Source organism: Vidua macroura, chromosome 1, assembly GCF_024509145.1.
Source record: "Vidua macroura isolate BioBank_ID:100142 chromosome 1, ASM2450914v1, whole genome shotgun sequence".
Lineage (NCBI taxonomy): Eukaryota > Metazoa > Chordata > Aves > Passeriformes > Viduidae > Vidua > Vidua macroura.
In genome coordinates, this window is record NC_071571.1 from 153,276,700 (window position 1) to 153,300,120 (window position 23,421).

Genomic DNA, 23,421 nt, shown 5'->3' on the forward strand with positions numbered 1-23,421 from the left:
ACAGGGAAGAGACCTGGGAGGTCCCCATGGGAGTGGTGGCCTGGGGGGGGTTGCGGTGGCCGATTGTCCATTCTGGAAGAGCTGGGTGGGCTGGATGTCCCCCGTGTCACCATGTCCATCCTGTCCCACACATGTTGGCACCACCAGGACCTGTCCCAGGACTTCCCATCTCCTCCTGGCTCTCCTGGGCCCATCATGGAGTCCATCATCTCCTCCTGGTCCTACAGGACCTGTCTTGGGGTCCAACATCTCCTGAACCCATCTTCGAGTCCACCATGGACTCCTGGAGCCATCCTGGGGTCTATCATCTCTCCCTGGTCCTCCTGGATCCTTCTTGGGGTCCACCATCATCTCCTGGAGCCATTTTGGGGTCCATCATCTCCTCCTGGTCCTCCTGGACCCATCTTGGCCCTCATCATCTCCCCCAGCTTCTCCTGGACCAGTTTTGGTGCCCTTCCCCTCCTCCAGATCCAGCCCAACCGCTCTTGGTGGCCCAGATCTCCTCCTGGACCCACCTTGGCACCCACCAGCTTCTCTTGGTCCTGGAAAATCCACCCAGGACAGCTTGACCCTTCTGGACCCAGCTTGGTGTCCATCATCTCCTCGACCCTTCTTAGTGTCCATCATCTCCTCCAGGACCCACCTGGGCACCCATCTCCACTTGGTTCTGCCCAGCCCACCTTGGTGTCCCCGGTGTCCTCCAGGACTCACCTTGGTGTCCCTGATCTCCTCCTGGACCCACCTTGGTGGCCCCCATCTCCTCCAGGTCCAACCCTGGTGCCCCCCAGATCTCCACCTGGGCACCATCATCTGCTCCAGATCCCACCTGAGCACCCCCCAGATCCCTCCAGGTCCTCCTGGTCTCCCCAAAGCTCCACCAGGTCCCACCTTGGTGACCCCAACCAACCTTGGTGCCTCCATCTCTTCCAGGTTTGGTGACCCCAAATCTTCTCCAGGTCCTCCAGGTCCCACCTTGGTTCCCCCATCACTTCCAGGACCTAAATCTTGGTGACCCCAAATCTCCTCCAGCTCCAACCTTGGTTCCCCCCGATCTCCTCCAGGTCACACCTTGGTGCCCTCAGTCTTCTTCAGGACCAACCTTGGTGCCCTCAGTCTTCTTCAGGACACCATCATCTGCTCCAGGTCCCACCAGAGCACCCCCCCAACTTCCACCAGGTCCTCCAGGACCCACCTTGGTGCCCCCCCCAACCTCCAGCAGGTCCCACCTTGGTGTCCCCACCTCTTCCATGTCTTCTAGATCCTACCTTGGTGATCCCAAATCTCCACCAGGTCCCACCTTGGTGCCCCCCCAACTTCCAGCAGGACTCCCTTGGTGTCCCCACCACTTCCAGGTCCCACCTTGGTGCTCCTGAATCTCCTTCAGGTCCTCCAGGTCCCACCCTGATGGACCCCAACCTCTTCCAGGTCCTACCTTGGTGACCCCCAATGTCCACCAGGTCCCATCCTGGTGACCCCACCTCTTCCAAGTCCCACCTCGGTGACCCCAAATCTCCTCCAGGTTTGACCTTGGTGACCCCCAACCTCCAGCAGGACCACCTTGGTGCCCCTCAATCTTCTTCAGATCCTCCAGGTCCCACCTTGGTGACCCCCAATCTCCAGCAGGTCCCACCTCGGTGGCCCCACCACTTCCAGGTCCCACCTTGGTGACCCCAAATCTCCTCCAGGTTTGACCTTGGTGACCCCCAACCTCCAGCAGGACCACCTTGGTGCCCCTCAATCTTCTTCAGATCCTCCAGGTCCCACCTTGGTGACCCCCAATCTCCAGCAGGTCCCATCTCGGTGACCCCACCACTTCCAGGTCCCACCTTGGTGCTCCTGAATCTTCTCCAGGTCCTCCACATCCCGTCCTGATGGAGCACCCAGTCTCCACCGGGTCCCACCTTGGTGACCCCAAATCTCCTCCAGTTTCCACCTTGGTGCCCTTCAAACTTCTTCAGATCTTCCAGGTCCCACCTTGGTGCCCCTCAACCTCCACCAGATCCCACCTTGGCACCCTCCAACTTCCAGCAGGACCCCCTTGGTGCCCCCACCTCTTCCAGCTCCCACCTTGGTGACCCCAAATCTCCACCAGGTTCCACCTTGGTGACCCCTAAATCTCCACCAGGTTCCACCTTGGTGCCCCTACCTCTTCCAGGTCCCACCTTGGTGACCCCTAAATCTCCACCAGGTCCCAACTTGGTGACCCCAAATCTCTACAGGTCCCACCTTGGTGACCCCAAATCTCCACCAGGTCCCACTTTGGTGACCCCAAATCTCTACAGGTCCCACCTTGGTGATCCCAGATCTCTTCCAGGTCCCACCTTAATGACCCCAAATCTCTACAGGTCCCACCTTGGTGACCCCAAATCTTCACCAGGTCCCACCTTGATGACCCCCAGTGTCCATCAGGTCCCCACACTGGGGGGGTCCCCAAAATGGGGGTTGGTCCTAAAGGGGGGGTCCCATGAAGGGGTTCCCAAGACCCTGGGAGGGTCCCCAAGGTGGGAGGGGGGACCCCAAAATGGGGGGGTCCATGGAGAGGTCCCCAAAATGGGGATGGTCCCCAAAATGGGGGCGTCCCCAAAGTGGAGAAGGTCCCCAAAAAGGGGGGGGGGGTCCCATGGAGGGGGTCCCCAAAATGGGGATGATCCCCAAAATGGGGGTCCCATGGGTGAGGACCCCAAAATGGGGGTGTCCCAAAATGGGAGGGGGTCCCCAAGGCCCAGAGGGTCCCCAAAGTGGAGAAGGTCCCCAAAATGGTGGGGTCATCAAGGTGGGAACAGTCCCCAAAAAGGGGGGGGTCCCCAAAATGGGGGTCCCATGGGTTGGAGGTCCCCAAAATGGGGACAGTCCCTAAAGTGGGGAGGTCCCATGGAGAGTCCCATGGATGGCAGGCGCCCAAAATGGGGTCATCACGGTGGGGAGTCCCCAAAATGGAGGGGGGTCCCATGAAGGGGGTCCCCAAAATTGAGATGGTCCCCAAAATGGGGGGTCCCATGGGTGATGTCTCCAAAAGGGGGGGGGGGGTCTCCAAAATGGTAGGGGGTCCCCAAATTGGAAAAAGTCCCCAAAATGAAGGGAGTCACCAAGGTGGGGATGTCCCCAAAATGGGGGTGGGTCCCATAAGGGGGTCCCCAAAAAGAGGGGGTTCCCAAAATGAGGGGAACCCATGGAGGGGTCCCCAAAGTGGAGAAATACCCCAAAATGGGGTCACCAAAGGGGGGGACAGTCCCCAAAATGGGGGGGGTCCCAAAATGCGGGGGTCCCATGGGTGATACCCCCAAAATGGGGATGGTCTCCAAAATGAGGGGGGTGTCCCCTGGAGGGGGTCCCCAAAATGGGGGGGGTCCCCAAGGCCTGAGGGATCCCCAAAGTGGAGAAGGTCCCCAAAAAGGGGGGGTTCCCAAATTAGGGTGGGGGTCCCCAAATTAGGGTGTGGGGGGGGGTCCCCAAACTGGGGGTGGTGGGGACAAGCCAGCGCTACCCTCCCAGCTCTGCTCACTGCCAGGGGACCCCCCTTTTCCTCCGCGTCCGCTTCATTAAGTTTTAATTAATTCTTAATTAATTCCTGCCCTTCGTTCGCTCATTTTTAAATCATTTCCCCTCCTTTCTTTCCGGCGGTTTTGTTTTGTTTTGTTTTGTTTTTTTTTCTTTTAAAACCTCGATGTTTTTTATTTATTATTATTATTAAAAAAAAAAAAAAAAGCGACTGGAAAAAAATAAAAATAAAAATCCGAATTTAAGGGATGGACCCGGCCCTCGCTCCCTCCCCGGGGCTTTCCCAGGATTCCCCCGATCCCGGGAATTCCTTCGGGAATTCCTTCGGGAATTTTCCTCCCCTCCCCCCACCCCCCCCCCCACAGAGGAGGGGGGGGGGTTTGGATTTTGGGGTCCCCCCAAAAAGGGGCCGCCAAATTCTGTATTTGGGGGGGCTCCGGCCTCCCCCCCGCGTGTGAATAAAGCTCCGTATGGAAAGCGCTGCTCGTTCCCGGTGCCTTTGGAGCGGGAGAAGGCGGGAATTTGGGATGAGAGGCGGGGATTTGGGATGAGAGGCGGGGATTTGGGATGAGAGGCGGGAATTTGGGATGAGAGGCGGGGATTTGGGATGAGAGGCGGGAATTTGGGATGAGAGGCGGGGATTTGGGATGAGAGGCGGGAATTTGGGTTGAGAGGCGGCGATTTGGGTTGAGAGGCGGGGATTTGGGATGAGAGGCGGGGATTTGGGATGAGAGACTGGAATTTGGGATGAGAGGCGGGGATTTGGGTTGAGAGGCGGGGATTTGGGATGAGAGGCGAGGATTTGGGATGAGAGGCGGGAATTTGGGATGAGAGGCGGGGATTTGGGATGAGAGGCGGGGATTTGGGACGAGAGGCGGGAATTTGGGTTGAGAGGCGGGGATTTGGGATTCCGGCTGTCCCCAAATGTCCCCAAGGCCGTGTTCCTCCGGTCCCCCTGCTGCCCGTTCCCGCCCGGAGCCTTTTTACTGCGGCACCACAGCGGGGAAGGTGCTCCCCGCATTGCGGTCCCCCAGGCCGCTACTTCCGGTGGCCGCTGTCGCGACAGGGCGCGGCCCCGCGGGGTCGCTGCTCGCTGTCGCGACAAAGAAGCCGCGAGTGCTTTTATGACCCGGATCAGCGGGGCCAGTGGGGGATTTTTATAGGGGAATCTATAGGGGAAAGCCCCAAACGGCCCCGCCCATCGCAGGGACCCCCTGAGCCTCCACTAAGCCCCCCTAAAACCCCTCAGGGAACCCCAAACCAGCCCAGGGATCCTCCCCCTCTCCAGCGCACCAAAATCACCCCAGAGACTTCCGCGGGACGCCCAAAACCATCGCAGAGCCCCCCAAAAACCACCCCAGGGACCCTCAAACCAGCCCCACAACCCCTCCAATTCCAGGAGTTCCCCTCAGGAACCCCCCTAAACCAATTCCCCCCCAATACAGGACCCCCCAAAACCACCCCAAGGTCACCCCAAAAAAACCCCAGGACCTCCCTAAACCAAGTCCTCCCACTCCCCCTAAACCACCCTAAAAACCCCCTCAGACGCCATAATCACCCCAAGGACCCCAAAACCCGCTCGCCCCCAATTCCCGAGGTTCCCCTCACGAATTCCCCCCTCACGAATTCCCCCCCTCACGAATTCCCCCCTCACGAATTCCCGCCGCGGGCCCTCGGGAGGACCGGGCTGCGTTTCCGCCGCCGTTCCCGCAGAATATTCCGCTTCTCAGCGCTTCGGCAGCGCCCTCAGCTCCCGGTGCGGCTCAGCGGCCTCGGGACCGGGACCGGGAATCGAGAGAAGCTCCGGGGAGGACGCCGGGGCCGCCTCAGAGCGAACCTCCCGCTCCTGCCGCGCGCTAGCCAATAGGAAGGCAAGGATTCGTGATCGACAGCAAAACGAGCCAATGAACATCAGAATACAGCGAAGAACCCGCCCACACAACAACAACCAATCAGAAGCTACAATGAACTTTGATGGACAGCTAGAAGAGCCAATAACGCCGAAAGGCTCCGCCCCTATGGTAGATCTCCCTCGCTGATTGGCCGACGCAGCGCGCAGACCCGGAGGTGGAGCTTCCGTACGGGCAGGGGCGGGTGGGGGCTGCGGGCAGGCGGTGAGTGGGGGGCGCCATGTTGGGGGGGGCGGCGGGGCGGGTTTAGGGGTTCGGGGGGTCCCTGGGGGGGTTCAGGAGGTTGGGGGGACCCTGTGGGAGTTTAGGGGGTCTGGGGGCGCTTCTTGGGGGGGTTTAGGGGGGTTGGGGAGGGGTCCCGGGCTGGATTGGGAAGGATGAGAAGGACCCTGTGGATGGGACGGGCTGGATTGGGGGGTCCGAGGGGGGGGGGGTCCCTGAGATGATTTTGGGGTCCCCAGAGGAAGGGGGAGCCCTGAGGAGGGGGGGGGTTGGGTTTTGGGGTTCCTCGGTCTGGTTTGGGGACATCCCTGGGGAGGGTTTTGGGGGGGCGGGGAGGGGTCTCTGGGCTGGGTTGGGGGGGATTTGGGGAGTCCCGTGAAAGGTTTGGGGGTCCCGGGGCTGATTTGTGGGAAGTTGGGGCGTCCCTGGAGTGGTTTGGGGGTCCCTGGAGTGGTTTAGGGGGTCCTGGACTGGTTTTGGGGTCCCGGACTGGCTTTGGGATCCCTGGACTGTTTTGGGGGGTCCCTGGAGTGGTTTGGGGGTCCTGGGCTGTTTTTGGGGTTCTTAAGAGTGGTTTTGGGCATCCCTGGTCTGTTTTTGGGGTTCCTGGGCTGGATTTGGGGTGTCTGAACTGGTTTTGGGGGATCCCTTGTCTGGTTTGGGGGTTCCTGGAGTGGCTTAGGGGGTCCCTGGAGTGGTTTAGGGGGTGCTGGGCAGTTTTTGGGGTCCTTAGAGTGGTTTGAGGATCCCTGGACTGGTTTTGGGGTTCCTGGGCCGGATTTGGGGTCTCTGAACTGGTTTTGGGGGATCCCAGGTCTGGTTTGGGAGTCCCTGGAGTGGCTTAGGGGGTCCCTGGACTGTTTTTGGGGTCCCTGGAGTGGTTTAGGGGGTGCTGGGCAGTTTTTGGGGTCCCCGGACTGGTTTGGGCACCCCTGGACTGGTTTTGGGGTTCCTGGGCCGGATTTGGGGTCTCTGAACTGGTTTTGGGGGATCCCTGGTCTGGTTTGGGAGCCCTGGAGTGGTTTGGGTATCTCTGGACTGATTTCGGGGTTCCTGGACCGGATTTGGGGGTCCCTGGAGTGGTTTGGGGGTCCCCAAACTGGTTATGGGGGTTTTGGACTGGTTTGGGGATCCCCACACTGGTTTTGGGGGTCCCTGGACTGTTTTCGACGTCCCCAAATTGGTTTGGGGGTCCCTGGACTGGTTTAGGGGTCCCCAAATTGCTTTGGGGGTCCCTGGACTGGTTTTGGGGTCCCTGCACTGGTTCGGGGGTCCCTGGACAGGTTTAGAGACCATGGACTGGTTTGTGGGGTCTCTAAACTGGTTTAGGGGTCCCTGGGCTGGGTTTGGGGATCCCTGGACTGGTTTTGGGGTCCCCAAACCGGTTTGGGGGTCCCCAAAGTGGTTATGGGGTTTTTTGATTGATTTTGGGGTCCCTGGACTGGTTTTGGGGTCCCTGAACTGGTTTAGGGGTCCCCAAACTGGTTTTGGGGTCTGTGGACTGGTTTGGAATCCCTGGACTGGTTTGGGGGTCCCTGGACTAGTTTGGGGGTCCCTGGACTGGTTTTGGGGGTCCCTGGACTGGTTTGGGGGTCCCTGCACTGGTTTAGGGGATCCCAAACTGGTTTCGGGGGGTTTTGGACTGGTTTTGGGGTCCCTGGACTGGTTTAGGGGTTTTTGGATTGGTTTTGGGGTCCCTGCACTGGTTTTGGGGTCCCTGGACTGGTTTGGGGATTCCTGCACTGGTTTGGGGGTCCCTGCACTGGTTTAGGGGTTTTGGACTGGTTTTGGGGGTCCCTGCACTGGTTTTGGGGTCCCACGGAATGGTTTGGGGGTGCACCTCACTTGGAGACGCTCCAGTCCCATTTTTAGGGACTCTCCACTCCGCCTTTCCCCCCAAACTCCCCCTTCACCTCCCTTCCCCCACCCCTTTTCTCCCCCAGCTTCCCTCGGCGGCGGCGGCGGCGGGAAGAAATCGCTGGAATTCCGGAACGTTCCCCCGACTGCCGCCATGGCTCCGTCGCGCAGCCGCTCCACCCACATCCCGCCGTGCATCCCCAAGCGCCAATTCCCGCCGGGATATTCCGATTCCCTCCTCTTCCTCTGCGCCCGCCGCATCGTCGCCCACCACCCCCTGCCCGTCCTCCCCGCCCTCCCGCCCACCTCTACCCCATCCTCTTCCAAGCGGCGTTCCTGGACGGGAGGCCCCTGGTCCTGCGCGATTTGGTGGCCGCATGGCCTTTCCCGGTGCTCAACTTCCAGCGCCTCGTGGGGCGCCAGGAGCTGCTCCGCGATCACCCCTGCAAGCTCTGCGTCCAGGCCGTCATCCTGGCCGTGGTGGCGCAGCTCCGGCGGCAGCTGGAGGAGCCCGGCCACCATTCCAGGTGGGTTCTTGGCGACGTGGCGATGGCGGCGACCTCCGTTCCTCCGCTTCCTCCGCGGCTTTTGGTGCTTTCGTCTCGGTTTTGGAGCTTCTTCTCCTTTTTGATAGTTCCTTCCCTATTTGGATGGTTTCCCTCATGTTTTAGATGGTTTCATCTTGGTTTCGATGGTTTCTTCTTGGTTATGATGGTTTCATCCCATTTTGATGGTTTCCTCCTTTTTTGGATGGTTTCTTCCCAGTTTTTATGGTTCCTTCCCTTTTTAGATGGGTCCTTCCTGTTTTCAATGGTTTTCGGCTGTCTTTGATGGTTTCCTCCTGTTTTTCATGGTTCCTTCCCGTTTCTGATGGTTTCCTCCTGTTTTTGATGGTTTCTTCCCATTTTTGATGGCTTCTTCCCATTTTTGATGGTTTCCTCCTTTTTTGGATGGTTTCTTCCCATTTTTCATGGTTCCTTCCAATTTTTGATGGTTTCCTCCTTTTTTGGATGGTTTCTTCCCATTTTTCATGGTTCCTTCCCATTTTTGATGCTTTCCTCCTGTTTTTGACGGTTTCTTCCCATTTTTGATGGCTTCTTCCTGTTTTTCATGGGTTCTTCTCATTCTTGATGGTTTCCTCCTTTTTTGGATGGTTTCTTTCCATTATTTATGGTTCCTTCCCTTTTTTGATGGGTCCTTCCTGTTTTCAATGGTTTTCGCCCGTTTTTGATGGTTTCCTCCCCCTTTTTATGGTTTTCTCCTGTTTTTCATGGCTTCTTCCCATTTTTGATGGTTCTATCCTGGTTTTTTATGGTTTCCTCCTGTCTTTGATGGTTCCTTCCCATTGGTGATGGTTCCTTCCAGTTTTTGACAGTTCCTTCCCATTTTCGGTGGTTTCATCCTGCATTTGATGGTTTCCTCCCCCTTTTTATGGTTTTCTCCTGTTTTTGATTGTTTCTTCTCGTTTTTGATGGTTTCCTCATGTTTTTGATGGTTTCTTCCCATTTTTGATGATTTCTTCCTGTTTTTCATGGCTTCTTCCCATTCTTGATGGTTTCCTCCTTTTTTTGATGGTTTCTTCCCATTTTTCATGGTTCCTTCCTTTTTTTGATGGTTTCCTCCTGTTTCTGACGGTTTCATCCCATTTTTGATGGCTTCTTCCTGTTTTTCATGGGTTCTTCTCATTCTTGATGGTTTCCTCTTTCTTTGGATGGTTTCTTTCCATTACTTATGGTTCCTTCCCTTTTTTGATGGGTCCTTCCTGTTTTCAATGGTTTTCGCCTGTTTTTGATGGTTCCTTCCTGTTTTTGATGGTTTCCTCCTGTTTTTGATTGTTTCTTCTCCTTTTTGATGGTTCTATCCTGGTTTTTTATGGTTTCCTCCTGTCTTTGATGGTTCCTTCCCATTGGTGATGGTTCCTTCCAGTTTTTGACGGTTCCTTCCCATTTTCGGTGGTTTCATCCTGCATTTGATGGTTTCCTCCCATTTTTTATGGTTTCCTCCTGTTTTTGATTGTTTCTTCCTGTTTTTGATGGTTTCTTCCCCTTTTTCATGATTTCTTCCCATTTTTGATAGTTTCTTCCTGTTTTTGATGGCTCCTTCCCATTCTTGATGCTTTCCTCCTTTTTTGGATGGTTTCTTCCCATTTTTCATGATTCCTTCCCATTCTTGATGGTTTCCTCCTTTTTTTGATAGTTTCTTCCCATTTTTTTACGGTTCCTTCCCTTTTTTCATGGGTCCTTCCTGTTTTCAATGGTTTTCTCCTGTCTTTGATGGTTTCCTCCCGTTTTTCATGTTTTCTTCCCGTTTCTGATGGTTTCCTCCCATTTTTGATGGTTTTCTCCTGTTTTTGACTGTTTCTTCCCGTATTTGATGGTTTCTTCCCGTTTTTCATGATTTCTTCCCGTTTTCCATGGCTTCTTCCCATTCTTGATGGTTTCCTCCTTTTTTGGATGGTTTTTTCGAATTTTTGATGGTTCCTTCCCATTTTTGATGTTTTCCTCCTGTTTGTGATGGTTTTCTCCTGTCTTTGATGGTTTCTTCCCATTTTTTGATTGTTTCCTCTTTTTTTTGATGGTTTTCTTCTGGTTTTTGAAGGTTTCTTCCTGTTTTTGATGGTTTCCTGCAGTTTTTGATGGTTTCTTCCCATTTTTTACAGTTCCTTCCTGTTTTTAATGGTTTTTCCTATTTTTTACAGTTCTCTCCAATTTCTTGATCTTCCTGTTTATGTCTACTTCCTGCTTTTGATGGTTTCTTCCCATTTTTGATGGTTTCCTCCATTTTTTCATGGTTTCTTTTTGTGTTTGATGGGTACCTCTCGTTTTTTATGGTTTCCGCAGGTTTTTGACGTTCCTACCAGTTTTTTATGATTTCCTCCCATTTTGATTGTTTCCTCATGTTTTTGATGCTTTCTTCCCATTTCGGATGATTTCTTCAAGGTATTGATGCTTTCTTCTCATTTTTGATGGTTTCTTCCCATTTTTCCCAGCGCATGTCGCCTACGTGTGCTGGACGTGACGGGAGTTCCGGACGATCCGGCCGGCCGCACTCCAGACGGAATGAGCACACCCTGGTCCGGCACGGTGGCATTGGCCAAGGCTTGCGTGGAGGTGTCCAAGCACCAGCGGGAATTCCAGAGGCGCGGATCCAAGCGGCACAAAGGCCGCTCCGGAGCCGCCGTTGCCGCGGCCGCTCCGCAGCCCCCAGGCGTGGACGTCCACGCCGACCTGTTCGTCAACGGAATGTCCTACGGGATCCTGCGCGACGCCCTCCAGACCGGAGCCACCAGCCCGCTGCGCCTCAAGTGCCGCGAATTCCAAGCAGAAAAGCTCTCCCTGGCCGGCATCGTGAGCCTGCTGGAAACTCTGGATCCCTCCTGTGTGCGGAGGGTGGATCTGCGCTTCCGGAATTTGGGATTGACCGGGCTCTCGGTGATCCTGCCGCACCTCTCGCGCTTCCCGGAGCTGCGTAGCCTCAAGCTCCAGTACAGCAACGTGGACGTGCGGCGCCCGACGCCGGAATCGGCCATCGGAATCCGGTGCCTGGCCGGGCAGCTGGGAATGCTGCCCAGCCTCCGCGAGCTCAACCTGGGATCCTCCCGGCTCTCCGGGAATCTGCGCCAGATCCTCTGGTGAGTTCCCCACGGAGCAGGGCTCGGCCGGGCCCTTCCCGTGCTCCACGGGGATTCCCAAGGGTTGGGGATCTTGGGGGTCTTTTCCAGCCTGAGTGTTCCCGTGGTTCCAGGATTTCATTATCCTGATGTTCCCATGATTCCGTTATCCCAGTAGTTCACGAATCAGGGGTTCCATTCTCCCATAATTCCATGATCACAAATTCCAAGATCCCAGGATTCTCAAAGGCTGAACTTGACGATCTCGGGAGTCTTTTCCAATCTTAGTGGCCCCATCATTCCAGAATGTTGTTATCCCAATATTCCCATGATCCCGTGATTCCGTTATCCCGATAGTTTATGACTCAACGATTCCGTTATCCCATAATTCCATGATCCCATAATTTCAGGAGTCTCAAAGGTTAGGCTCAATGGTTTTGGATGTCTTTCCCAAGCTGAGCAATCCCATGACTCCAGGATTTCATGATCCCGATGTTCCCATGATTCCCGTATCCCAAGAGTTCGTGACTCAGTGATTCCATTATCCCATAATTCTATGATCCCAGAATTCTGTGAGTCCAAGATTCTCAAAGGCTGAACTTGACAATCTTGGAGGTGTTTTCCAACCTCAGTGATCCCGTAATTCCAGGACTTTGCTATCCCAACATTCCCACGATCCCATCATTCCGATATCTTATAACTCAACGATTCCATCATCCCATAAATTCAAGTTCCCACAATTCCTTAATTTCAGGATTCCCAAAGGTTGGGCTTGAGAGGCTTTTCCAACCTGAATGATCCATTGATTCCAGAAATTCTTTATCCCAATGTTCCCATAATCCTGTGACTCCATTGTCCCAAAAGTTTACAACTCAAAGATTCCGTCATCCCATAATTTCATGATCCCATCATTCCTTGTTCCATGATTCCCCAGGTTTGGGCTCGATGGTCTTGGAGATCTTTTCCAACCTTAACGGGATCCCAGGTTCCCATGATCCCATAATCCCAATAGTCCACGACTCCACGATCCCATAACTCTACGATTTCGTAACTCCATGATCCCATAATTCCTTGATTCCAGGATTCCCAAAGGTTGGACTTGATGATCTTGAGGTGTTTTCCAACTTCAATGGCTCCATGACCTCGTAACTCCACGATCCCATCATTTCATAACTCCCTGATCCCAGAATCCCAATATCCCATGATTCCATAACTCCATAATCCCAAAACCCCAGAACTCTTACACAATTCCCTGGCTCCATGACCCCAAAATTCCCTGATTCTCAAAGGTACAACTTGACGGTCTTGGAGATCTTTCCCAACCTCAGCCATCCCATAATTCCATGATCCCATGACCGCACAACTGCATGAGCCCATAATCTCATGGATCCATCATTCCATAACTCCATGATCCTCAAATGGCAAACCTGATGGTCTTGGAGACCTTTCCCAACCTGAGTCATTCCATAATTCCAAAACCCCAGGATTTTCAGAGGTTGAACGCGATGTTCTTGCAGCACTTCCCCAACCTCAGTCATTCCATGATTCCATGACCCCATGATCCCATCATTCCCTGATTTTCAAACCTTGAACTTGATGTTCTTGGAGATCTTTCCCAACCCCAGCCATTCTGTAACTCCATGATTCCATCATTCCAAAATCCCAGGATTTTCAGGGGTCAAACTTGATGTTATTGGAGATGTTTCCCAAATTCAGTCATTCCACAATTCCATCATTCCATGATTCTCAAACCTTGAACTTGATGGTCTTGGAGATGTTTGCTAACCTCATCCATTCCATAATTCCACTATTGGATTCCACAATTCCACGACCCCATGATCCCATCATTCCCTGATTTTCAAACCTTGAACTTGATGTTCATGGAGACCTTTCCCAACCCCAGCCATTCTGTAATTCCATGATCCCATCGTTCTAAAATCCCAGGATTTTCAGGGGTCACACTCGATCTTCTTGGAGCTCTTTCCCAACATCTCCCCCACAATCCCACAATCCCAGGGATGCAACCCCAGCTCTCCTTCCCCGCGTTCCCCCCAGGAATCCCGACGTTCCCGGCTGCCGCGGATCCTCCCTGGGGCCTCACCTCTCCCTTTTCCCTCCCGCCAGCGACCTCCAGGCTCCGTTGGAAAGCTTGGAATTGGCCTTCTGCTCCCTCGTTCCCGCCGACCTCGCCTTCCTCTCCCAAAGCTTCCACGCTCCGGCCCTCAAAAGGTTGGATCTGAGCGGCCACGACTTCTCCCAGGGCCTCCTGGAGCCGCTGCGGCTGCTCCTGGAGGAAACCTCGGCCTCGCTGCTGCACCTGGATCTCATGGAATGCCGCATGGCCGACTCCCACCTGGACGCGCTGCTGCCGACGCTGCGGCGCTGCTCCCGCCTGCGCTTCCTGGGACTCTACGGCAATTCCCTGTCCACGGCCGCGCTCAAGGATCTGCTCCAGAAAACCTTGGAGCTGCCCGATCTCCACCTGGTCGTGTATCCCTTCCCCGTGGATTGCTACAAGCCGGAGCCTCCGCGCCGAGTCCCCGGATCCCGACGGATTTACGAGGAGCCCATGGACGGCGAACGTTTGGCCGCGGCGACGGCGGAGATTTCCCAGCTGCTGGCGAATTCCGGGAGAACCGACCTCGTCTGGACTTACAACCCCTACGGCCACGGGACCCTGGACTACTTCTCCTTGTGATTTGGGAAAAGCTCGGAGCCTCCGTAGCGGAAAAGCGCCGCCGCCGCCGCCTTCCCAAAATCCGGGCGTTCTCCGCCGCGTCCCGGTGCTTTTCTGCCTCATTCCAGTGGTTTTTTTTTTTCCCCTTTATTTCGGTGCTTTTCCACCAGTTCTTGGTATTTTTCCAGTTCATCCCACTTTTTTTCCTCCTCATCCCAAGTTTTTCCCCTGATTTCGTAGCTTTTCTGCCACCTTTTGGAGTTTTTTCCTTCCCATCCCGATAGTTTTCCTCTCCTCCCGATATTTCCCCCCTCATCCCGGTATTTTTCCTTCCATTTCATTATTTTTCCGTCTCATCCCGATGGTTTTCCTCCCATTTTATGATTTTTCCAACCCATCCCAGTGTTTTTCCATCAGGATTGGCTTTGCATGGCCAAATTCTGCGAGGCTCCGGGGCTGGATTCCATGGGAAGCTTCCGGAAGCTTCTCCTGTGTCCGGCCGATCCCGTCGGGAACGGTGGCGATGCGCTTGGAGTAAGAATTAAGTTGGGAGAAACCAATCCAGGCACAGATGGAATTCCGGAGCAGGAATTTTGCAAAGGAACGACTCCGGAGATGATTCCGAGGCGCTGGAGTGGAAATTCCCAAAAATTCCGTGGCACATCCCACGGGAAGCTCATCCTGGAGCTGGATCTTGGCGAGGACCTGTGGATCCGTGGAAAAAAAGGGAGCAGATTCTTGCGAGGAATCCCACGGAGGAAAAAAACCTTTGGAGCAGGATATTCCCAAAGGATTGACCCCTTGGAAAAATCCACGAGGAATTGTCTTCCACAGGAACGACGCCTTGGAGAAATCCATGGAAAACTCTTGCCGTGGGATGGATTTGCGTTAGAAAATGCACGGAAAACTTACCTTGGGATGAATTCACGGAGAAATCCATGGAAAACTCTTCCCCATCACCAAGAAATCCATGGAAAACTCTTTCCCATCGCTGAGAAATCCATGGAAAATTTTTTTGTGGGATGGATTCACCTCGGAGAAATCCATGGAAAACTCGCTGTGGGATGGATTCACCTTGGAGAAATCCATGGAAAACTCCTCTGCGATGGCTTCCAGCGCTGCCAGAGGGATTGAGGGAAAGCCGGGAACGAGGGAATTGGGGGAGGGAAAAGTTGGATTTGGGGTCTTGTTATCCTGCTCTGATTCCGTTGGAAATAAACTCATCCTACCCCAAATCCCGAGTCTGTCGTGCCCGGATGGGATTTCCCGTGGGATCCCTCCCGATCCTTATCCCAATCCGAGAATCCTCCATTATTTCCTTAATTTCCACCTCATTTTGGTGATTTTCCACCTCATTTTGGTGATTTTCCACCTCATTCCAGTTTTTTTTTCCCTTTATACCGCTGTTTTTCCACTTTATTTTGGCGGGTTTTGCCTCATCCCCGTATTTTTCCACTTTTTCCCAGAATTTTCCCACCTTTTCCCAATGTTTTCCCCCTCATCCTGGTGGTTTCCAACCTCAATTTTGTATTTTCCCCCTCATTTTGGTGCTTTTCCACCTCATTTTGGTGCTTTTCCACCTCATTTCGGTATTTTCCCCTCGTCCCGTTTTTTTTCCCCCTCATCCCAATATTTTTCCCTCTCCTTTTGATGATTTTCCACCTAAATTCGGGAGATTTTTACCTTATCCAAGTATTTTCCCCCTCATTCCTGCAGTTTTCAACTTCATTTTAACATTTTGGGCTTTATTCTGCTGTTTTTCCACATCATTTTGATTTTTTTTTTCACCTAATCTTGGTGCTTTGTCCCTTACCCCCTCAGATTTCTACATAATTTTGGTTTTTTTCCCTTTATCCCAGTGATTTTTTCCCCTCATCCCGCTGTTTTTCCATCTCATTTTCATATTTTTGCCTCATCCCAGTGTTTCCCCACCAACTCTTGGTGCTTTTCCACCTCATTTTTCCGGGTTTTTACCTCATTTCAGTGCTTATTTTTTTGATTTTTCACCCAATTTCGGTATTTTCCCCTTTATCCCAGTGTTTTTTCCCCTCATCCCGGTGTTTCCCCCCCCCCCCCTCCATTTTGGTGTTTTCCCGCCCTCATTTTCCAACTTTCCCCTTCATTTCCCCAATTTTTTTCCCCTCATTTCCCAATTTTCCCCTCGTTTTTCAATTTCTCCGCCCTACCCCAAGTGGTTTTCTACCTCATCCCGGTGCTTTTTCCCTCACGCCGAGATTTTTCCGCCTCATTTTCCAACTTTTTCCCCTCATCCCGGAGCTTCTCCCGGCGCCTGCGGGACCCTGAGGGCCCTGAGGGGAAAATGGCGGGAAACTGCGGGGACGGGGGGGGGCTCTATGAAGGCACGCAGCTCTATAGGGGATTTTTATGGGGTCGCTGAGGCTTTGTAGGGCTCTGAACCCCTACAGAGAATGCCTGGGGGGGGGGGTCTTTAGGGGGATTCTATAGGATCTGGAAATCTATAGGATCCCCTATAGCGGCGGGACCCCCCGCGCCGGCCTTTCTCCTTCCAACTTCCGCTTTCCCCCGGAACCTTTTCACCGCCGCACCAGCCGAGGTGCCCACACATTGCGGTCCCCCAGGTGGTCACTTCCGGGTGGCGGCGGTGGCGCTGCTGTCGCTGTCGCCTGTCGCGACAGGGAGGTGGCCCGGCCGTGTCTGGGGTCGCCGGTCGCTGTCGCGATGAGGGTGGGGTTGGTGCTGCGGCTCTGCGCGCGCCCGGAGCTCCGGTACCAGCAGGGGCAGAGGCCGGGGCCTGGAATCCGCGAGTATTTTTATTACGTAGATCACCATGGCCAGGTGAGGGGAGATCGATAAGGGATCGATAAGGGATCGATAAGGGTTGGGGGGGGATCGGGAGGGGGTTTTGGGGAATGGATCCCGTCTGGATTCTGGGCAGATCCCGAAAAAAACCGCAGGGAGGATCCGGGATGGATCCCAGATAAATCCCGCTCCGATCCTAAAGTAATCACAGATTAAACCCGGATTAAACCCGAATTAAACCCGAATTAAAGCCAGAAAAAAATCCCAAACTCATCCCAGATGGATCCTGGCCAGATCCCAGACAAATCCCACCCGCATTCCAAAGGAATCCCAAAAACCCCCTTTCTATAGACTCGGAAGAGATCCCGGAAAAACCCCAAAAATCCCGCGGCAAATCCCAGCTGGATCGCCCTAAAAAACCCCAAAAATATCCAGGATTGATCCCAAACCCATCCCAGAGCAAACTCCCGGCGTTTTTTGGGGGAAAACTCGAGCGTTTTGAGGCTTTTTCCCGCTTTTTTTTTTTTTCCCCCCCTGCAGCTTTTCCTGGACGACACCAAAGTCAAGAATTTCGTCACCTGCTTCAAAGGTACCGCCCTCATTAAGCTCCTTAATTATTCCCCTTGTTAATTGGGAGCGGAATGGGAATAGGATTTGGTTATTAATTAGACTTTGAGCTTTAATTAGGATTTAATCCTTAATTTTTTATTTTTTGGGAGGGGGTGGGAAAAGTGGAATCTCCTCATTTGCATATTAATTGCTCATTAATTAATCGTTCCCTGATTGCTTAATCATTATTTTCTATTGTTAAAGTCCTTAATTATTAAATCTCTAATGAATTAAGAAATTGCCTAATTAATTAATTAAGAAATCCGGATTAAATTTCAAAAATTAATTTCAGGGAGTGTTTCCCCTTCCCAATTTTTCTTTTCCCTCATCCCTAAAATTCCCAGAAAACCCCAAAAAAACTCCATAAAAAAACAAACAAAAAACCCCAAAAACTCCAGGGAAAAACACCCAAAAAAACCCCAAAAAAACTGAAAAAAAAAACCCTCAAAAAACCAAAAAAGACCCCAGAAAACACCAATGAAACCTTAAAAAAACATTGGAAAAACCCCAAAAACATCCTGGGGGAAAAAAAAAAAAAAAAAAAAAAAAACAAAAAACAAAAAAAAAAAAAAACCCACAGGAAAACAAAAAAAAAATCCCCAAAAAAGACAAGGAAAAGACCCAAAAAAACAGCACAAAGACACTAAAAAAATACCATAAAAATACCCCCAAAATCCACCACGAAACCCAAAAAAACTCCTGGAAAATCCCAATAAAACCCTTCAAAAAAACCTTAAAGCATCCCTAAAAAAAACCTAAAAAAACATTGGAAAAGCCCCAAAAAATGCCACAAAAACATCACAAAAAACACCAAAAAACCCAAAAAAAGCCCCAAAAATCCAGTAGGAAACCCTTGAATAAAAACAAAAATACACTCAAAAAAAAACCCCAAAATGCCCCAAAAAACCCCAAAGAGACACTGGAAACACCCTAAAAAAACCCAAAAAGTCCATCATAAAACCCCCAAAAATGCCACAAAAACTCCACAAAAACCACAAAAAATCCTCCATAAAGACCTCGACAAAAATAATTTTCAAAACACTGGAAAAACTCCCAAAAGATACAAAATCCACCAAAAATCCACCATAAAAACATCCAAAAACCACAGGAGAACCCCAAAAAATCCCCCCAAAAAAACCCAAAAACAACCCAAGAAACCACCAGAAAACCCTAAAAAACCCCATAAAAATCCTAAAAAAACACTGGAAAACCCCCAAAAAAATCCCCAAAAAGACAAGGAAAAGACCCAAAAAACAGCACAAAAAACACCAAGAAAAAACCCATAAAAACAACCCAAAATCCACCAGAAAACCCAAAAAAAGTCCTCAATAAAACCCTCAAAAAAACCTCAAAACACCCCTAAAAAAAACCCTACAAATAATTGGAAAAGCCCCAAAAATGCCGCAAAAACATCACAAAAACCCCCCAAAAACCCACTAGGAAACCCATGAAAAAAACCAAAAATACACTTCAGAATAAACCCAAAAATGCCCCAAAAAAACCCAAAGAGACACCAAAAAAACCCCCCAAAAAATTGGAAAACCCCAAAAAAATGCCACAAAAGCTCCACAAAACCCCCAAAAAACCTCCATAAAAACATCAACAAAAATTAAAAACAGCTCTGGAAAAAACCCCCAAAAAAATCAAAAATCACAAAAAATCCACCATAAGAACATCCAAAAAAGCACAGGAGAACCCCAAAAAATCCCCCCAAAAAACCCACCAAAAATACCCCAAAAACAACCCAAGAAACCACCAGAAAACCCTAAAAAAACCCCATAATAATACTAAAAAAACACTGGAAAGCTCAAAAAAAATCCCCGAAAAGACCCAAAAAAAACCCCATAAAAAAACCACAAAAAAAAACCCCATAAACACACCCCAAAACCCACCAGAAAACCCCAAAAAACTCCTGGAAAACCCCAATAAAACCCTCCCAAAATGCCCAGAAAACCCTAAAGAAAACTCCATGAAAACTTAAAATAACCTGAAAAAAACACTGGAAAACCCCAAAAAATGCCATAAAAACCACCAAGAAAACCCCAAGAAACAGCATAAAAACACCCCCAAAAAAACACCAGAAAACCCTAAAAAAAAAAAAAATCCCCAAAACCTCAAAATACTCCCCAAAAAAAAACCCCAAAAAACCCCATTGGAAAACCCCAGAAAATGCCACAAAAACTCCACAGAAACCACCAAAAAACCCGAAAAAAACCTAAAAAGCCCTGGAAAACCCCTTGAAAATCCCTAAAAAGACACTGGAAAAACCCCAAAAAACAACATAAAAATACCCCAAAACCAGAAAACCCAAAAAAAGAATCTAAAAACGCCACAAAAAGTTCATGAAAACCACAAAAAGACACCACAAAAACCTCAAGAAAACCCCCCAAAAAACCCCAAAAAAGACCCCCAAAAACCACCCCAAAAACCTCCAGAAAGACCTCAAAAAAACCCAAAAAACCAAAACCCAAAAAAGCCAAAAAGAGTCTGGAAAAACACCAAAGACAACCCCCCAAAAAACCAAGGGAAAACCCAAAAAAAAAACTGGGGGAAAAAAAAGCCAAAATACCCCAGAAAAACCTCAAAGAAACATCCCAAAAACCACCAGAAACCCCAAAAAAACCCAAAAATTAGCCCAAAATACACCCAAAAAAAACCCGAAAAAGCATCAGAAAACCGCCAGAAAACGCCACAATAATGCTACAAAAACCACCAAAAAACACCCCAAAAACCTCCATATAATCCACAAAAAAATCTCCAAAAACCCCAAAATGCTTCAAAAAACTCCCATAAAGAAACCCAAAAAACACCCCAAAAACCACCACGAAAATCTCAAAAAAAAACCCCAAAAGACCCTGGAGAAACCCCGAAGAAATCCCAAATAACCACTGGAAAAACCCCAAGAACCAGGAAAAAAAAAACCAAAAAATCGCTGGAAAAACCCCAAAAAACCCGGAAAAAAAACCCAAAAAACACCCAAAAAAACCCCAGAAAAAAACCCAAAAAACAACCCCAAAAAACCACTGGGAAACCTCAAGAAAACCCCAAAAACACCATAAAAAAATCCCAGAAAACACCAGAAAACCAAAAAAAAACATTGGAAAACCCCCAAAAAATCCCAAAACACCTCCAAGAAACGCCAAAACACACCCAAAAAAACCCCAAAAAACCTTCAGAAAACCCCCCCAAAAAAAAACCCCAAAAAACCCCAAAACCCTTAAAAAAGCTCCATGAAAACCTCCAAAAAATCAAAAAGAAACCACAGAAAATACCCAAAAAAACACCAAAAATTAAAAAACACCCCACCAAAAAGACATTGGAAAAATCCTGAAAACCACCTAAAAACCCCCAAAAGACACCCTAAAAACCCCAAAACCCACCAGAATAAACCTCAAGAAAAACCCCAAAAGACCCTGGAGGCAACTCAAAGAAATCCCAAATAACCACAGAAAAAAAAACCAAAAACCCTGAAAAAAAAACCAAAAAATTGCTGGAAAAACTCCAAAAAAACACCTAAAAAAACCCCGGAAAAAAAACCAAAAACAACCTCAAAAAAAACCACTGGAAAACCTCAAGAAAACCCCAAAAACATCGTAAAAACATCCCAAAAACCACCAGAAAACCCAAAAAAAAATTGGAAAACCCCCAAAAAATCCCGAAACACATCCAAGAAACGCCAAAACACACCCAAAAAAACCCCAAAAAATCATTGGAAAACCCCCCAAAAAACACTAAAAAAAACCCCAAAAAAAACCCTAAAAAACCCCAAAACCCCTCAAATGGGCGGCGCTGAGCCCCGAATTCTCCCGCCCCGCAGACGTCGCGTTCCTTTCCTTCTTCTTCCGGCACCTGGAGCGGAACCGCGGCGGGCGCTACCGGCAGCGCTTCCCCTTCGTGTCGCGCTGCGGCCGCGAGCGGAATTTCCTCCGCTGCTCCGACCTGGCCGTGGTTTTCACCCAAATCCTGCCCGGCTCCCGCGGCCGCGCCCTCCTGTCCTACTGCGGCGGCGGCGCCGAGCTGACGGTGCCGTTCCGGCCGGAGGCGTTGGCCGTGCTCCCGGAGAACGGGAAGGGTTCGCGTTGCGAGGATTGAGTTCAGGAGGGGTTTGCGCCCCTCTCCCAATTCTTCTTTTGGCTCATCCTTAAAATTCCCAGAAAACCACTAGAAAAGCTCCAGGAAAACCTTGAAAAATCAAAAAAAAAAAAAAAAAACGCACAGGAAAATACCAAAAAAACACCAAAGAATTTAAAAAGAAACCCACCAAAAAGACATTGAAAATCATGAAAACCACCTAAGAAACCCCAAAAGACACCCTAAAAACCCCAAAAACCACGAGAATAAACATCAAGAAAAACCCCAAAAGACTCTGGAGGCAACCCAAAGAAATCCCAAATAACCACTGAAAAAAAACCCAAAACCCCTGAAAAAATCGCAAGAAATCACTGGAAAAACCCCCAAAAATCACCCCAAAAAACCTGGAAAAAAAACCAAAAAACAACCCCGGAAACACCACTGGAAAACCCCAAGAAAACCCCAAAAACCACCAGAAAACCCCCCAAAAAAATTGGAAAACCCCCAAAAAATCCCGAAACACATCCAAGAAACGCCAAAACACACCCAAAAAAACCCAAAAAAATCATCAGAAAACCCCTCAAAAAACACAAAAAAACCCCAAAAAACACCAAAAAATCTCCCCAAAAAACCCCAAAACCCCTCAAATGGGCGGCGCTGAGCCCCGAATTCTCCCGCCCCGCAGACGTCGCGTTCCTTTCCTTCTTCTTCCGGCACCTGGAGCGGAACCGCGGCGGGCGCTACCGGCAGCGCTTCCCCTTCGTGTCGCGCTGCGGCCGCGAGCGGAATTTCCTCCGCTGCTCCGACCTGGCCGTGGTTTTCACCCAAATCCTGCCCGGCTCCCGCGGCCGCGCCCTCCTGTCCTACTGCGGCGGCGGCGCCGAGCTGACGGTGCCGTTCCGGCCGGAGGCGTTGGCCGTGCTCCCGGAGAACGGGCGCCTCTATCACCCGGCGCCGGAAAACGCCGGCGGCGTCGGCTTGGTGCGTTCGGCGTTGGCCGAAGAGTTGAGCTCGGCGTTTCGCTTCGAGGACGGGCCCGAGAAGCCACCGACGCATTTTTGGTGGGAAGGGAAGGAGTATCGGCTCTCCGGGGAAATTTTGGGCGTTCTGCGGGCGGAGAAATCGGCGTTGGAGGAGGAAGCTTCGGTTTCCGCTTCCTAAATCGGTAAAAACGCCCAGAAAATCCCGATCGGCTCGTTGCCTCGTTCATTAAATCGTTAATTAATTAATTAAGAAGTCTGGTTTGGATTTAAAGGTTAATTTCAGGAAGCGTTTCCCCCTTCCCAAATCCCCGTTTCCTCCTTAAAATTCCCAGAAAATCCCAAAAAGCTTCTTGAAATCCCGCGTGGAATGAGGTGAAATTCCCGATTTTTCCCCCGCCCCGGAAAATGGGAATTCCCGAGGAATGGGAGCATCCCAAAATTCCAGGCTGGCCAACGCCGCGGTTTTCCCGTGAAATTCCCCAAAAAAATTCTGATTGCTCATTGCGGGGTTGGGATTTGGGATGAAGGGTTTGGGAATTTTGGGATTTCAGGATTTGATATGAAGGATTTGGGGATTTTGGGATGAAGGATTTGAGGATTTGGGATTTTTGGGATGAAGGGTTTGGGACTTTTGGGATGAAGGATTTGGGATTTTGGGATGAAGGGTTTGGGATGAAGGACTTGAGGATTTGGGATGAAGGATTTGGGATTTTTGGGATGAAGAGTTTGGGATTTTTGGGATGAAGGATTTCAGAATTTTGGGGTGAAGGAATTGGGATGAAGAGTTTGGGAATTTTGGGATGAAGGGTTTTGGATGAAGATTCTGGGATTTTTGGGATGAAGGATTTGCGAATTTTGGGATGAAGGATTTGGGGATTTGGGATGAAGAGTTTGAGGATTTGGGATGAAGGATTTGGGAATTTCGGGATGAAGGATTTGAGCGTTTGGGGATTTGGGAGGAAGGGTTTGGGATTGAAGATTTGAGGATTTGGCATGAAGGATTCGGGAAGAAGGATTTCGGAATTTGGGATGAAGGATTTGGGGATTTGGCATGACGGATTTGGGATGAAGGATTTGGGGATTTGGGATGAAGGGTTTGGGATTTTTGGGATGAAGGATTTGGGAATTTTGGGATGAAGGATTTGGGGATTTGGGATGAAGATTCTGGGAATTTTGGGATGAAGGATTTGGGGTTTGGGATGA

At 50.7% G+C, this 23,421-nt stretch overlaps 3 protein-coding genes and 2 long non-coding RNA genes across 7 annotated transcripts; 3 read left to right on the forward strand and 2 right to left on the reverse strand.

Annotated features, from left to right (window-relative positions):
* Positions 1–111: 111 nt before the first annotated feature.
* LOC128819014 (uncharacterized) lies at positions 112–2,378 on the forward strand. Of its 3 annotated transcripts, none has more exons than XM_053998914.1 (4): positions 112–898; positions 1,275–1,290; positions 2,220–2,251; positions 2,283–2,368. In XM_053998914.1, the coding sequence occupies exons 1-4, from the start codon at positions 112–114 to the stop codon at positions 2,324–2,326; spliced, it is 879 nt and encodes a 292-aa protein (XP_053854889.1). In that variant the 3' UTR covers positions 2,327–2,368. The 3 variants fall into 3 exon arrangements, with proteins under 3 accessions (XP_053854889.1, XP_053854879.1, XP_053854897.1); XM_053998904.1 differs by adding an exon at positions 1,654–1,789 and having other exon boundaries at positions 2,220–2,283; XM_053998922.1 differs by lacking the exons at positions 1,275–1,290; positions 2,220–2,251 and having other exon boundaries at positions 112–930; positions 2,346–2,378.
* Positions 935–1,189, reverse strand: LOC128819349 (uncharacterized). Its single transcript, XR_008440686.1, has 3 exons — positions 1,100–1,189; positions 1,037–1,068; positions 935–1,004 (listed from the first exon to the last, which is right to left on the reverse strand). It is a non-coding gene; the product is annotated as an uncharacterized LOC128819349 (long non-coding RNA).
* LOC128819354 (uncharacterized) lies at positions 1,954–2,240 on the reverse strand. Its single transcript, XR_008440687.1, has 3 exons — positions 2,205–2,240; positions 2,068–2,142; positions 1,954–2,037 (listed from the first exon to the last, which is right to left on the reverse strand). It is a non-coding gene; the product is annotated as an uncharacterized LOC128819354 (long non-coding RNA).
* A 2,898-nt stretch (positions 2,379–5,276) lies between the features above and the next one.
* LOC128814282 (leucine-rich repeat-containing protein 14-like) lies at positions 5,277–15,017 on the forward strand. The gene is given in 5 exon segments (XM_053989961.1): positions 5,277–5,612; positions 7,574–7,786; positions 7,789–8,014; positions 10,477–11,118; positions 13,222–15,017. Coding segments are annotated over 4 exon segments (1,587 nt in total). The 5' UTR covers positions 5,277–5,612; positions 7,574–7,641; the 3' UTR covers positions 13,796–15,017.
* Positions 15,018–16,336: 1,319 nt separating this feature from the next.
* C1H8orf82 (chromosome 1 C8orf82 homolog) lies at positions 16,337–22,464 on the forward strand. Its single transcript, XM_053996935.1, has 3 exons — positions 16,337–16,591; positions 17,096–17,144; positions 21,921–22,464. Exons 1-3 carry the CDS (start codon positions 16,475–16,477, stop codon positions 22,394–22,396), a joined length of 642 nt encoding a protein of 213 aa, XP_053852910.1. The 5' UTR covers positions 16,337–16,474; the 3' UTR covers positions 22,397–22,464.
* Positions 22,465–23,421: the final 957 nt, after the last annotated feature.